The following is a 16,268-nucleotide window of genomic DNA, read 5'->3' on the forward strand; positions in this document are numbered from 1 at the left end:
AAGGCAATTTGAAAGTTTAGCCTAGAAAAGAGGCCATCAGTGGCCCACGGAGCAAATGTTACAACTTAATGTCACCCCAGTGGACCAATGGACTAGAGAGTGCCTGCACTTTCCAAAAATCTTTTGAAGAAAAGAAAGCAAGAAACTTGTAATTTGGAGAGAGAGAGGCAAACATAAAAGCTTGGAAACAAAGCAGAACCCTTTCAATATTCCTCTAGGTGGTTCCTCATGAGTTGTGATGTATCAACTATTCCTTAAAACCAAATCATGTAACTAGTAGGGGAATCTGAAATTACAAAGACCACCTACATAGGTTTTGTTCTATAAAATACACAAATCCTGAGTAGGTTAAAATTTGGCCAATTGCCTAGAAGAGCTCTATATAACCAATAAAAGCACATTTGCCTCTGGGCTTACTGCCCATGTACAACATGCTACATACACCTAGCTATCCAGGGTGGGGTGAAGGCTTGTAGCAAAAATCAAGGGGTCCTGGCTGTTACTATATATTTCAGAGTGAGACTGCAGAGTTCAGAGAATATCCAAGCCAAATAATGTTATCTTCCTTTCCCCCAGAATACAATAAAATGTCTTCTCTGGACATTTTCAAAGCTATTTGCTCACCAAAGAAGAGAAAGGCACAAAACTAAAAGAGTGGTAGAAAATCAGTGAAAACAATGGCAGGGTGTAAGGGAGGATTGGGTAAGAGAAAATTAAGTAAAACTTAATAGATAGCATTTTGTGATGGGCCTTGAATCATAGGTAAGATTTCAAAAGGTAAAGCTACTGGGAGAAGGACATCCAGGTAGATGATATAGCAACAAGAAGAGTCTGGACACAAAAAAACTTGAGCCCTTACGCCAAAGGGAGAAAAGAACACATGATCCCTCTAAATAAACTATTAAACATAGGCTTGGAGGATAGATAGTTCTCTTAATGATTGAGGGGTTACTGGGAGGCCTCACAAATTCCTACATCACTGTCTTGAAATCTTCCAGATATGTGCTTATTGGGCTTAAGAGATGCCCTTTTCCCATAGTTGCTATAGAGAGATCTCTGTGAGTAGCTGACCTTCAGATGTGAAACTGGCTTAGGTAAGAACAGAGGTCTGAACTGCTTCAGACTTAGTTTTGGGACATTACTTTCTCTGGAAATTCTCTGGAATTTGGGGGCACCCAACATGGGACTGAGCTCTAGAGAGTCCACTCTCATGAAAATAGTCAAAATGACAAGCAGAAGAGGAAAGGCTGGAAAGTCTTGATAATTTAATATGAAAACCTGAGGTCTAAGGACAAACTAACACAATACCCCAGACTATAAGCTTCGTGAAGGCAAGCACTGCATTTGCTTTGTTCACTGCTTCCCAGTTCCAGCACATTACTTGGAATGTGGTAGGTAATCAATCCATATTTGTTGAATTGATTTATTACTTAATTTATTAAGACATAAAAGAAGGAACACTTGCTTTCATCCCAATGGTTGGTGAAAAGCTCAAGACCACATTCCTCACAGTTCTTGGTCTCAGAATTATTACCCAGATTCAATGGTTTTTCTTGGCAAAGAGCTGCACATACCCCCCATGCCTCCTGTTAGGGAAGTTCCTTAGGTGGTGACCAGTACTCAGAGGACAATTTCTCCAAGCTTAGTAGTAGCCCTTCATCTATTTGACTGTCTTGAACATGTATTACCTACTTTCCCAACTGGACTATATGTAACTCAGAATGTAGACAATAGCACAGAGTGATTAAATGCACAAATTCTTGATTCAGAATCCAGGCTTTGATGTATAATAAATTTATGTTCCCGTATAAACTATTTATCTCCCCAAAGCTTTGTTTTCCTCATCTGTAATTTTGAGATATAGTAGTACCCAACTCATAGGATATTTATAAGAACTAAATGTAGTAATCTATGTAAAGCACTTTGCCTATTGCCTGGCACTTAATAATCTTGTAAGTATTATTTCTCTTTTTCCTCTACTTTTCCCTTAAAATTTCTAAATTTTATATACTCTAAAATCAACATTTAAAATATTTTCATATTTATGAAAGTAAGATAAATCTCACAATTGATGGTGTGTCCTAGGTAAATTATCATAGTTTTTATTTCTTTTTGATACACAAATTAATGGTACATTTTACAATTGACATCATCTAAAATAAGATAAAAATTGAAATTATTGTTATTACTGCTAATTTGACTATGTGAGGTACACAAGGAGATACGAAGCTTCAGGGTAGACATTGTGCATCATTCTGGGGGCATCAATTCTACTTGAAGATTTGGGTGGGAAAAGTCAAATACACCAGCCAATTAGAGATTTTAGATGTTAGGGGTGCCTGGGTGGCTCAGTCTATTAAGCATCTGACTCTTGATCTCAGCTCAGGTCTTGATCTCAGGGTAGTAAGTTCAAGCCCCACACTGGGTGTGGCACCTACTTAAAAAAAGAGAAATATTTTGGGGTTGCCTGTGTGTCTCAGTCTGTTAAGTGTCTGACTTTGGCTCAGGTTACAATCTCACAATTTGTGGGTTTGAGCCCTGCATGGGGCTCTGTGCTGATAGCTCAGAGCATAGAGCCTGCTTCCTATTCCGTGTCTCCCTCTCTCTTTGCCCTCCCCCATTCACTCTCTGTCTCTCAAAAATAAATATTAATTTTTTTTAAAAAAGAAATTTTAGATGTTATTTTTATATTTAACAAACATGGATATATGAAAGAGAAGTCAAGATTTACCTGAATTTTTTATTGAAAAATGTGGCGTGCCATAGAAACTTTGGCCTGAGATACTGGATTTCTGCTGTAGGTGTTCATTATGCTTTGCTGCTTGGAGTCATGTGACAGAAAAGTGTGAGAAGTACAGCATGAAGCAGTGGTGAGATAATCAGACAAAGTCCCTGCCCTCCTGGAGCTTAAAGTCTAGTGGGGGACAGACTTCAAAACTGGTAACAGGGGCGGGGCGCTTTAGCTGTTGCGGTAGTCATTGTGACAAGAAGCAGCTGAGCACAAAGCAGGGTGTGGTCAGTTCCACTGGCGGCAAATGGGTGCCAGTCAAGAAATCTTAGAGAAGGTGAACTTACATTTGATTCTTGAACAAGGATATGGAGTTTGTTTGGGGAGATGACAGAGCCCACCCAACAGGATCCTTGTAGTCTTTGTCCTTTTTTTTTCTGGGGGCTGAGATGCTCTGCAAAGTATCAGGGAAGATCCTCATGGCTGAAATTTTAGAACTAGAACTTGCATTTATTGGCATCAACTCTGCCAAGGTCCTCTGAGCATCTTGGGGGTGGCCTTGCTTCAGCAGGACAAATCTGGGTCCCTTTGGAGCATACTGACCCTTATTTAACCCACACAGAGAACTCTGTAACCTCTTCCAGACTTCTGAGCCTCTGCCACAAGCAGAGCCCGCTTCTCAGATTTTGCTAATAAAATAGAAGTCCAAGCAATGTCCTCTTCTTGGATTATAAAATATTCATTTCCAGGATCCTTCCAGTAGAGCCAGCAGACAGTTCGTTCTGTGAAACACTGCCATTTGAATGGAACTGTATATTCTTTTGTAGAGCTCCCTGGGCTGAAATTCAGACCTTCCTTTTCTTGTCCTAAGGAGAGATACACATCCTTTAGGAAGAATGGTACAACATTGACATCCTTACCCTTTGCACCTCTTGATTATCCCCAGAACAGCTGGCTTAATGTAACAGTAATTCACAGTCCTCAGCTGGATGGCTGCAGAGAATTCATCATTATTCAGAGTTCAGCAAGTGCCAGTAGTGTTATTGAAGTGGTAATTGAATTTGGTGAACCCTCTGTGGTCCAGACAGCATAGCACTGCCGGCAAGAGCCATGCAGTGTGGTTAAGATGAATACATTTCCAATAATAATGAACCTTCAAACTAGGCTTGATAGCACACAGCCAAAAGGACATACTGTTTTGATAATTTGACTTATGATACTGAGCATTTTGGATCGAAGCCATGTGGAAGGATGACAATGTGTACCTGCGGGAAGATCCTGGGAGAAAAATCCAGTACTTCCTAGAAATCTCTGTGGAAAGTTCTATTGATAATCTCATCAGGCAGAGATATGTCTGTGGCCAATTATTTCCTTGTACAAAAACGTCCTTGCCACATTCTTGAACTGAACCCTTGTGTGGTAAAAGAAAAATTTCCAAATAATTTTCAATGAAGTGTGCCTTATCACTAAACAGCAATTAAGTGCTTTCAAAATTTCACATTCACAGAATGATCTCAACAATCTCACTACTTTGCAATGCTGTTTCTAAAAGAGAACATTTATAGTTTGGGAAAATAGCACAAAAATGAAAACTGCTGGAATTGTTTTGGTTGCTGAAAATATACTTGGCCTCATGGCTGCGGCACTGAAGAGGGAAAGAGCTTTGGCTCTGAGCTCAGGCAGACCCTGACTTTGAACCCCATCTCCTTCATTTACTGTGTCCTTAATAGGTCATTAGCTTCCTTTATATTCTCCATCTTTCCCCGTAAAAATGAGGTCAGTAGTATCTACCTCTGAACATGACAAGCAATGAATAAGGAACAGAGCTTGGCTCCACTGGATACTTACTATTAGAATAGCTGTCATTTGCTGGCCTACTATGTGCCTTGCAGTCAAGTGCTTATGAACGTGTATTATTTTACAACAGTGTGTGGTTGCTACTAAGGGTGACCTGGTTTTCCTGGTACTGTCCGATCTTACAACCGAAAGTCCTGAGTCCCAGAAACCCTCTTGGTCCAGGACAAACAAGGGTGGTTGGCCACTCAATCAATATTATGGTCTCCTCTTACAGGTGTGGAAACTGAGGCTCAGAGAGTATGTACAAGTTGTCCAATATCCCACAGCTAGGAAAGAGTAGGCCTGGTATTCAAACCCAGGCTTGAACAGCTCCCAAACCTGCACTCTTTCTGCAGCCTTCAACCCTGCTCAGTAAATGTTGCTTTCCTTGCTGTATTACTAGAACATTCTGGACTTAACAGATATTTGTAGATCAGATCACATTTTTTCAAATGTCTTCAGTTATTTCAGGATTGCATGCATACATGTGTGCTTGTGTGTGTCAGAGAGTGGGGGATTGCTCTCCAAGTGATAGTAATAATGAAATTGATAGTTTAAAAGCCTAACATTTATTTCAAAGAAATTTCTACCTTTTGTTCATTCATTCATTCATTCATTCATTTAATAGATATATAGTGAAGTCCTACCGTGTGCCAGATACTGGGGCAGATACAAAGAAGACTTAAGATGCTGGCCTCAAGATGCTCAGTGTAAAGGAATTTAAAGAATTGGTTGTAAAAGACTGGGAGATTATGATGGTAGAGGGAAGCCTACATCATTCCTATCTCCCCTTGCACACTCAAGCCATGCAGATCTTCTGTAATGAAGCTACAAGCTTATTCCTGACACTAGGTTTTCTGCACTAGCTGTTACTTCTGCCTTGCAGATTCTTTCTCCTAATCTTGGTCATTCAGATCTAGGATGAAATGTTACCTCTTCAGAAAGAGCTTCCTTGCCACCTCCAGCTAAATTGGCCACGAGAAATTCTTAGCTCACCCTGTTTTGATGATCTTCTAGGATTTATTTATCACTATTTGATACTCATCTTCTTTGACCGTTTACTGCTTTTTGCCTGCTTGTGCCAACAGGGAGAATGGAAATTCCAGGGAGGAGAGATAACTTGTTTATTTTATTGTTTCTTTTACTGATGGTGATATTCCCAGAACTTAAAACAATGCTAGGCACCCAGAAGCAGTCAGTAAGTATTTTTTGAATGAACAAAATGAATGCCCTAACAAGTGTTTTGGATGCTGGAAAGGGCAGCCAACTCAATGAGTAGAGGTAGGAGGGGAACTTTGCTTGAAGGGATCTCTGAATTTAGCTTTGCCCTTCCCCCTCACCACCTGACCACCACCCCTCTGCTCTTAAAGGTATGTTTTCAGTTAAAAAAAGAAAATACAAGAAAAAAAAAAAGGGCCCAACTTGGCATAACACTATACTGCTTTACTGCCCATTGTCTCTAGTTCTCTTTACATTTGTGTCCATAAATATTCTTGAACAAAACCCACTTTTTTTCATAGTTCTACACCTTTTTTGGGGACGTAAGTATTTTCTGACATTTTCATTTTAAAGGTAACTTTGTTCTTCATCATAATGGCTGTACCGGGATTTATCTAAACAAATCTACATCATTGGACCTTTGGATGTCCCCATCTTGCCATTATGGACAATATTGGACTGAGCAGCCTCATAGATAGATTATCTTTGACAGATCCACATGATAAAGTAGAAACAAAAGGACTTTGGTTTGAGTTCTAGATCCATATGTTTAAAAATTTTTGAGTTTACTCATGTGTAACATGGGGAGGAGTGTCTACTTCACAGGGCCACTGGGAAATTAAAGGCTTTTAATGAAGGTAAGTGCTCAGCACAAAGTAAGTGTGCAGTAAATGTTAGCTATCCTCAATAATTTCCTTTGACTAAACTCTAGAAATCCAATTGGCTTTCCAATCTATCTTAAGGGACAAATAGAGACATCCTAGATAAATGGGTAAGGAAGGAGGCTGCAGGTAAGGGGAAGTAAAGTTGGGAATATGATTTTTTTTTAATTATGAGAGAACTATAGACCCATTGCAACCACCAGGACTTTAACATAAAGGTTATATTAACTCTGACCCTCACCCTGCCCAGATGGCAGCCCTGGTCCCTGCTGGGCTTTGCATTGCCCCTGGATATATGCTTTTCTGGGCACAAGGTAAGAGCAGGTTGATCGAGATAATGCTGGTGGTTTAAGCTGGGTAATTGGGAGGATGGAGAGCCCTTTGACTAGAGAATGAAGCCAGAGAGGCAAGTTTTGTTTGATCCATGTTTAATTTTTAATACACAGATGTGTCTAGCAGGTTGTCCAGAAAAAAATATTAGGGCTCAAGATGTTGGCTTGAGTAAACAGTGTGGAGAATATCCGAGGCCTTAGGAATAGAGATCAACTAACTCACCAAGAACTGTCTTTTGCTTCCCTGCTGCTAAGACATTGCAAGCTCATCTAAAAATAGCTACATTGCTTTCAATAGATGCTGTCACTTGGTGTCTGATTGAATTTGTTAATTTTAATTTTAGTTATATTTTCCTTTTAATATTGAAGTATAATGAACATATAGTGTTATATTAGTTTCAGGTGTACAATATAAGGGGCCAACAATTCGTTACATTACTCAGTGTTCATCGCGAGAAGTGTGCTCTTACCCCCCTCTATCTATTTCACCCAACCCCGGACTCACATCCCCTCTGACAACCACCAGTGTGTTCTCTGTATTTAAGAGTCTGGCTTCTTTTGTTTGTCTCTTTTTTTCTTTGTTTTGTTCCCAAAATTCCACATGTGAGTGAAATCATATGGCATTGGTCTTTGTCTGAGTTACTTCACTTAGCACTGTGCTCTCTAGGTCCATCCATTATTTATATTTTCAATGAACAACTCATAAGCCCATAAGTAATGGCATAGTCACACACTGATAAAATCGTGTTTATTTAGTGATGTCTGACAAATAGAGAAAGTAAAAAGAATATTAAAAAATGTATAATTTACATATAAATACTTTAAAAGAGAAAAGCTGAACACATATGGTGACATTAAAAGGATGTATACATTTAAGTTTGCAGGCTATCTTATAGCTTGACAAATTAGATACACATATGTATACACATCTATCTTGTTTGTGAGTTTGCATAATTAGGGCCCCAAGGATAAGTTTTGGGCATGTCTACAATAATTCTGAACTCCCATAAAATTTATGGTATTTTACCACCACGGTCATGGTGATTTTGTTCTTCTTTTTCAAAATCTACTACCAGCACATTTGAAAGTCATCAGAGGGCCCCGGTTTCCTCATCAGTAAGGTGAGAAAGTCTCTGCTGATATGTTCTGCTTCTTCTGAATGAAAAAGTGGGGAGCTCCAGCAGCCTCCAGCGTGTAGAAATGGAAGGGCTGAGCGGCCTGGTCTCCTCTGCATCAAGCAGAGTTTTCTGTTGGCTTCTTTCTTTGGAAAGGAGTCAACTCGTGTGAAATGGAGCAAGTTTATCGCACCAGTCCACTTAACTAACAAACATTCCATTCCTGTAGATACAGTCTGCTTCCTAGTATGCAACGAAACAGAAGACTAATGGTCTCTGGATTTCAAATTGAACAGCTACACGTGTCCTCGGATCTTGAACTTGGAAGTTCAGAGTTGAGCTGCTCAAAAAGAGCGCTCTACAGAGGCCTGTCAAGTCAAAGATATATGCCAAGATATTTGTATGACAACGTGTTCAGTATGATATTAAACATCACTGACATTTGTGACAGTGACATTTTCTTGACATTCCACTAGTGTATAACAAAGTAAGATGAGTGTAATGTGATCATCTACACAGTAAAAACATGTATCTGATTTCTTACATTTATAGAAATTTTCATTTGTAGCCAATACCACAGAAAAGTAAATCACCCCTAAGTACTATCCTGAGCTTAACTTGATTTCAAGTTTACAGTTAATCAGATCTTTTATTAAAAAAACAAGACAGATATAACTGACCTCATATGACTACAGGCAATACATAGGACTCAGAGGTAAAGTAATAATTCTTCCTAATTTTTCTTATATTCATTTGATGTTGGGTAGCTACACTTTGCCTCTGTAGGTATCCTCCTCAAGGAACACATCTTACATTTCCCCTCTGCTGGTGTTTGGCTTTAACTCTTGGAGTAAGGCCTCGTGGTTATGAGGACAGTTGCTGTGACAGGTGCAGGTCCCGATGGTCATCACTGGTTTCTTGATGATTTGCCCTGGGGAGCACTGGAACTCTACCTGGATGGTTTTGGTGTTATGGGGGGTGCAGCACCGGCCATCGCTGCAGACCCCACAGTACCTGGGCTTGTAGGTGTGCAGGCTGGTACAGTTCTTGAACTGCAGGTGGATGGCTTTGAGTGACTTTGTGGTACGAAGACACTTCTTACCTTTCTAAGAAAGAAGAAAAGGAGCAATTCATGGAATGGCTACCATTCCTCTGTGGGACCATTTTAGGGATACGGAATAAATTGCTAGTTGCCTACCCAATATCCATTGTGCTTTCTTCTTTGCTGACATACATTAGTTTTGTTTGGACAATCTGGTCAGGTAAAAGTATTTGCTTCCCCAGAGTATTTGGGAGCTTGAAATGGCTTTGTGCTAAAGTTCTGGCCAATGATATATAAACCAAGGGATTCTTGGAAACCCTTTGCCTTTCAGACAGGTACAGTTCTTTATTGCTTCCTGGATTCATTTTCTTTCCTGCCTAGAATGTGAAAACCTGGCCTAATCGTACACAACCATCTTTTGACCTTGTGCCGATGAGGATGAGGGTAAACGTGCATATAGGCTAAAGAAAGCTATTTTTTCAAGGCACTGAAACAGTCTTTGATGTTTTTTTATCCAATGCATTCTTAGGTGTTATAAAGAGAAAGGAAATATACCTGGCCACATTGCACGCCTTCTAATGTTTCAAATACTTTTCAGCATTAACTCACTTAACCTTATTAACAACATTCACCCCTACAAGGATCTGTTATTCACATAAGGGACAACTACCCACGTTTCACAGATGAGTAAATGGAGTCTCACAGGGTTAACATCACCCGAAATATCTAGTTAGTGAATGAATGAATGACACAAGCCCAATCTTTCTAATATACTATAACCTCAGGAACGTCTAAGACAATGAGATATTAAGGTTATTTTCCATGAAGGCAAGGTAAGTGGAGAATTTATTCAATATGCCATTAGTAATGGTTGATAAGGACCCCCCCCCATATTTATAATTCAGGACAACATTGACTCTATGGTTATTTTCCACTTAGATTTCTTCACATACTAATTCGCCACAATTCTCTTCTGCTTTTCACCTTCTTAGGCAGAGCCCACAGCTATGGAGAGCTGAGGCTTGGGATTCTCTTAAATCAGTGGCTCTCAAATTGTATTGTACATCAGAATCTTCTAGAAAGTTTGCTAAAACATAGATTATTGGGCCTTAGATCCATGGTTTCCGATTCAATAGGTCTGATGTGAGCCCCAGTAATTTGTATTTCTAACGAGTTCTTAGATGCTGCTGCTGGTCTTTGAGAAGCACACTGAAACATCTCTTGGTGTTAGGAAGTAATGATTATTATGCTAGTATTTCCCTAGATTCCAAATAAATTTTTGAATCTTTATGAAATGTATGTATCTCAAATATAATACTTCCTAATATTATACTGGGTGCAAGTTACATTAAAAATATAAATTTTGGCGAAAGAAACAATAGAAAAAGCAAAATTTTAGAGGCATGACATGGAAATGCCTTATTTAATAAAGAAGCAAGTGTGTCCTTGACAATAGTAAGGGTCTCTTGTTTCTTACCTTTTCATATTTAATGTGTAGCATATATTCTTGATAATGTCCACAAAAAAGGGTACAAGATCAGTAACATCTGAGTGTGTGGATATGTGTGTGTGTGTGTGTGTGTGTGTGTGTGTGTGAGAGAGAGAGAGAGAGAGAGAAGCAGAGAGACAGACAGGAGAGGGGAACAGAGAAAGAGAGACAAAGGTGGCTTTGTGGGTGAATCTACATAACTGTGCAATAGGTATGTTAGAATTCCCTAAGTGTGTGGGGCACCTGTGTGGCTCAGTTGGTTAAGCGTCTGATGTCAGCTCAGGTCATGATCTCTTGGTTCATGAGTTTGAGCCCTGCGTCAGGCTCTGTGCTGACAGCTCAGAGCCTGGAGCCTGCTTCGGATTCTGTGTCTCCCTCTTTCTCTGCCCCTCCCCTGCTCATATACTATCTCTCTCTCAAAAATAAATAAAAATATAAAAAAAAAATTTTAATAAAAAATAATTAAGTGGCTCAGTTGGTTAAATGTCCAACTTCAGCTCAGGTCATGATCTCATGGTTCGTGAGTTTGAGCCCCGCATCAGGCTCTAGCTTGAGCCTGCTTGGATTCTGTGTCTCCCTCTCTCTGCCCCTCCCTCACTCTCACTGTGTGTGTGTGTGTCTCTCAAAAATAAATACACATTACATAAATAAATAAATAAACAAATAACTAAATAAATAGAATTCCCCTAAGTGTGGGAAGGTGCAGCTTCTAGCTTATCTTAGAGATAAGATGCTTCTAGGTGTTATTTCAAAATTGGTGGAAGAAACATAAATTAGGATGGACTTCCAAGTCATATAGCTAAGTAGCTATTTAACTAATATGACCACTAGAGACTCTCATTTTAGCAACAAATGGAAATGAGGCCTAATGTTAAGTAATGGTGCCTAATGTTAACAGAGTAATCTATGCCCAGACACTTTGCAAATTCATTCTACTTAATCTTCATGACAACTTTGAGGTAGGTACTGTCGATGGTCCCATTATATGGGGGAAGGAATTGAGGCTTAGAGGTTAAGAAAATGGACCCAGATTCCACAGCTAGTTCATGGAGTAAGCCAGGGTTTTAGGCTGTCTGGCTCCAGAGTTGCACCCTTAGGCATTCGATGATATTGCCTCAGTGTGGAGATATGTAAATCTTTCATTGCTAGAAACTGTTTTATTTTAGCATTAAGTTTGTACAAATTTCCAACTAATGGTTCAATTTGGGTATTGAATTTATCTGACCTAGGGCTCTGGTAACAAGACGTGTGATGTCATCAGGAACCAATCAGAGCTTCTGATCCACATGCCTTATACTCCGTGTTAACATACTGAGTTGATATAATTCCAGCAAAAAAGGAAAGAAATGTGCTATTTTATTTGGCACATATCGCCTTATGCTGGCAAATATACTATTCCCACTAGACTTTTTAAAATACTGAAAATAATTCCCAGACACCCATTCATTTATTCGTCCACGATTGTGTATCAAGCACACAATATGTACAGGTAGGATGTTGGGGACTGAGGGCTGAGTAAGGAAGACATGGTTTCTATCCTGTGCTTCCTGCAGATCAAGCCTAAAGGGGTGAAGAAAACTGAGGTCAGAAATCACTTCTCACAAATCAACTGTGCTCGGCAACTGAGCTGCCAGTTTTTCTCCAGGAATGCAGTGAGATTTGCCAGATCATTCTCAACTCGGGCTCCACCCTCTTTACCTGTGGACCGGCTGTGAGTTGCTTGGGATATTTCAATACATTAAAGAGAAGGAAGAAAAACAAGGTAAACTCACTCATTTCAGGAACCTCTCTGCCTTTCCTCTGGGGCTCACTCCCAGCTACAGCTGACCTCCGAGTCAACAAGTATCACAGTGTCACGGTGACTGTCTAGAGCCCAGATGCCCATCAGGCAACATGACCTCCTCTGGCTGCCTCCAGGCTCCTACCTTATCTGTCGGTTGCTTGTGTTCTTGTTCACAGGGCCGCACCATGCAGAGGCGAGTCTGCTTCACCATCTCACACTGTGGATTCCGGTTGGTGACCCGGGTGGAAAAACCCATGCCACAGCTCTTGGAGCATGCGCTCCACTCCGTGGTCTGCTCAATGCAGTTGATGCTTGAGTCAGAGACTGCAACACCTACAGTGGCTTCTGTCCTGTAGGCTGTGGGATGTACAAATCAAGGTGGCCATATTGAGTAAACCATGGGGATTGCTGAGTGGTCCTTTCAACCATCATTGGAAAGAGGGTTCATTCAATTCTGTACCTACTAAACTCAGGTGCTTTCAGGGGCCAGAACTGGATCTCTGTATTTATAAACCCTAAAGAGGTAGCACAATACCAGCACAGTGTAGGCCTTTAAGAAAGCTTTGAAGGACTGTTGAATTGTCCTTAAGAAGCTTGGGAGACGCTGTCTTAAAGAAGCCTGGTAGTCTCAAGAATGTAGAACAGTATAGCATCAACAGCCATTCCATAAACTGTAGCATTTTCAACATGCGATTTTGTACAGAAAAAGGATCATGATGGAATTTTAAGTAGATGAGCAATCAGAACCTCTCAACTCAAGGCAATACTTTGAAATACTTTGCTCTAGACTGGTAAAACTGGTTGTTTGGATTATGGGATATAGACACTTGGACTTTGATTACAAAAAGTTCTGTCCCAACACTTAACATGTATGGCTTGGGGCTCTCTCTTCTACATGGCAGTTTTCCTATCTGTAGGTCATGGTTGATCATTTCTGACCTCAGAAAAACTGTAAAGCTCCATGTACTGCCAGTATAAATAATCTGGGTGATTAATGGCTTCTAAAATAGTCTCTCCTGACTCTTGAATTTTTCTTTTCAAAAAACAATTTCCTTTATACGATAAAACAAAAAGAAAAGCAAAACAAAGACCCTTCACCCTTCCACCAGCATCTGGAAAAGTGACAGGTCTCTGTGATACCGGTTCAGGGAAAAGTAGCAGTCTTTACGGATGCTACTTGAGAGCCCAAGGTAATACACAGAATCCAGAAAAGAGTGATAATTTATATTTTTTACTTTTATCTTTGTGATGTTTTTAAGGGTCAAATGGGGGCAGATGAAAATCTAAACAGCAGTCATCCAATAAGACAAAATCAGTCCTCTTGCTCAAAAGAACCACTGAATGCAGCAGGTTCTCTTTAGGAGAAACTGTGTGCATACTTCAACAACTTGGCTAGGATTCCAACACGTGATGTGCTTGATCTCAGTGGGCAATCTGGAATCCACAACCGAATGGGCAGAAACTGAGGCCAGTTTCTCGTTGCAGATCCCCAAAGAGGATACGTGCCTCCTGCCTGCATTTAACCTGGGCTCTGATCACCGTCAGGTATCCTGAGTATCTTACCTGGAAGGGCAAGGCCTTCTAATTCTGCCTTCTCATTTGAGTCACAGATCCACTTTTCACAGCACTCCCCGGGCACTTCGACTTTCCTGGGAGCTGGGCAGTCAGGCTGGGGCAGGAGCAGGTCTTCCTCGCAGCGGGGCACACAGCCAATCTGCCCGTCTCTGCAGGTGCACTGGTATTTGCAGCTTGGCTGAAAGGTCTCTCCACTTTGGTAAATGACCCCATCAAACACGCAGTTGTCTCCTTCTACAGCTAGGGCGTCAGGGGAGCAAGGCACAGAGGGAAGGGCAGAGAGAATAAACAACAACACAGCTAGAAAAGCTACATGCAAACCTCGGGTCCTTCTTTTCCTAGTTTCTTCTCTATCTCTGGCAGAGAGATGTCCTCCCAGAGGCCTCCCTAAGCAAGAAGAAACCCATCTCATCCTGCCACTTATTTTGCAGATGAAGAAAGAGGAGCACAGCTAAGAAGTGACACTCCCCAGGTGCCACAGCTCTTGCTCCCAATGATAAAGTCATTTAGCTAGAACCTCCTTGACCTCTCCTATTCCAGCAGGTTAGAATTAAAAAGACAAAAGTGTACTTTGTATTCTCCAAACAGGTTAACTGGTCAAATCGGCAAGGGTGCTGGGATTCCTTGGCACTCCAGCACAATAAATCATCACCAGCTTAGAGAAGAAAGGAGAAGCCTATTCCAATCCCTCTTGTGGGGTTGGAGGGATGCAGGCAGCCTCAGACTAAATGGTGCACCACGTGGAAAAATGATCCCCCATCGATTAGGTCTCACCAGCCTGGACTGGCCCGTTGCCTGCATTTTATTTTATTCACAGTCCAAACTGGGGTTACATAGTGGTCCCAGGAGACCAGGGGCTGTTTTAGCTCAAACAGGACCATTACAGGTGTGAAAACAAACGTGCTGGGGAACTGTGAGCATGGGAGTTATCCCAGAATCCCGTCACCCACAAGCATCCCCTTGGAAATGTCCAAAGGAAATGATTTCACTGGCTCTAAACTCTGCTCCGCTGCCCCTCTATCTAGAGGCAAGTGACGAATGCTTCTCACCTTTGCGGGCAGGTTTCCTCTCTGGTTTCTGGCGGCTCCCCAAAGCCGCAAGCACCCGCACCCCGCCCCGCCCCGCCCCAGACCATACCTGGCGCACAGTAAGCGCTCCACAAACATCACCTACTGCACCATCACCATTATTATTATTTGCACGTCACCCTCTGGGAAGAGGAGGAGAGGAAAAGGCAGCTTGCGGGAGCAGAGGGCAGGAGGCGCAGGGGGCCGGATTACCCATGCAGATGCCGGTTCCCGCGTTGGGGTCCGCTCTGCGGTCGCAGAAGAGGCCGCGGCTCTCCTCGCAAGGCTCCAGCAGCGAGCAGCTCTCGCCGCGCTGGCGGGCGCACACCAGACAGCAGGAGCAGTCGTCCAGCACGGCCCTCACCCCGGGGGCGCAGGTTGGCGGCGTCTTGGGACACCGCACGGGACACTGGGCGGGACAGCGCTGGGTCGCAGCGACCTGGTGCAGGAGAAAGCTCTCAGCAGGAAAGATCGAAGGCAGAGCCACTCGGTCACCGGGCGCGGGCCACTCATTAGGGCAAAGTAACCAGACGCAGCTTAGGGGCGCGCCACTCACCTGTCCCAGGACGTGGAGCAGCAGAAAGCCCAGGCAAAAGCACCGCTTCGACAGACTCTGCACACTCTGCATGATCGGGCTTTTCCCTCCCGCTTTGACGAGACGAGACTTGGCGCCCCAGATCGGCCCGGCTGGCCCCGCTGCAGGTCCGGCGCCCGCCTCTGTCCCCCGGCGGCACCGGCGCAGGTTTTATAGCGCGTTCCCGGGACGCGCTCGCGCGGGTTGGCTGCAGGGCCGGCAAGGGGGGGGGGGGGGTTGATCTGCTGGGTGGGGAATGGAACGAACCCCGGGGTTGCCATGGCAATTGGCCGTGGGTGCCGCTCTCCTTAGGGCGCGGCCCCGGGGCCTGCGTGTGCCTGTGTGTGGCGACTGGCTTTTCCCGAAGCGCCGGGAGGGGCAGGGTGGAGTCTCGGGGCCGGGACCCAGGGCTCGCTTGAGCGCGTGGGAAGGAAACGCCCGTTTCCTCCTGGAAGCCGCTTTGCCTTCCCCCAGGACCGAGACACCGGCACTCCCCACCACGCTGCGCGCTGGCCGTTCCAAGCACACGTGGGGCTCTCCTCCGGGGGTGCCTGCAGTTCGGGGCCATCTGTGGGGGGTTGGCGAGAGGCCCAGGGGTTTAGTCATAAGGGAAGCACATGCAAGTTTGTCACCGTTTAGGGCACTCTTTGAATGTGTTGAGAGAAGGGGAGGAGAGGAAAGAAGGGAGGGAAGCAGAAAGAGAGAAGCAAGAAAGTGGAGGGGAAAGCAAGAAAAGAAAAAGAGCAAAGCAGAGCATCGCAGCTATGGGTTGAGGGATACTTTTGGCCAAATGGCAAAGTTTCTTTGATTCTAATCATTCCCAGCACCACCCCCCCCCCCAGTCCCC

The 16,268-nt window shown here is 42.9% G+C and overlaps 1 protein-coding gene across 1 annotated transcript; it reads right to left on the reverse strand.

Moving 5' to 3' along the window:
- Positions 1-7,654: 7,654 nt before the first annotated feature.
- CCN3 (cellular communication network factor 3) lies at positions 7,655-15,586 on the reverse strand. Its single transcript, XM_049632973.1, has 5 exons — positions 15,404-15,586; positions 15,061-15,286; positions 13,769-14,020; positions 12,348-12,562; positions 7,655-8,997 (listed from the first exon to the last, which is right to left on the reverse strand). The coding sequence occupies exons 1-5, from the start codon at positions 15,473-15,475 to the stop codon at positions 8,701-8,703; spliced, it is 1,062 nt and encodes a 353-aa protein (XP_049488930.1). The 5' UTR covers positions 15,476-15,586; the 3' UTR covers positions 7,655-8,700.
- Between the last annotated feature and the right edge of the window lie 682 nt (positions 15,587-16,268).

Source organism: Panthera uncia, chromosome F2 (genome assembly GCF_023721935.1).
Source record: "Panthera uncia isolate 11264 chromosome F2, Puncia_PCG_1.0, whole genome shotgun sequence".
NCBI lineage: Eukaryota > Metazoa > Chordata > Mammalia > Carnivora > Felidae > Panthera > Panthera uncia.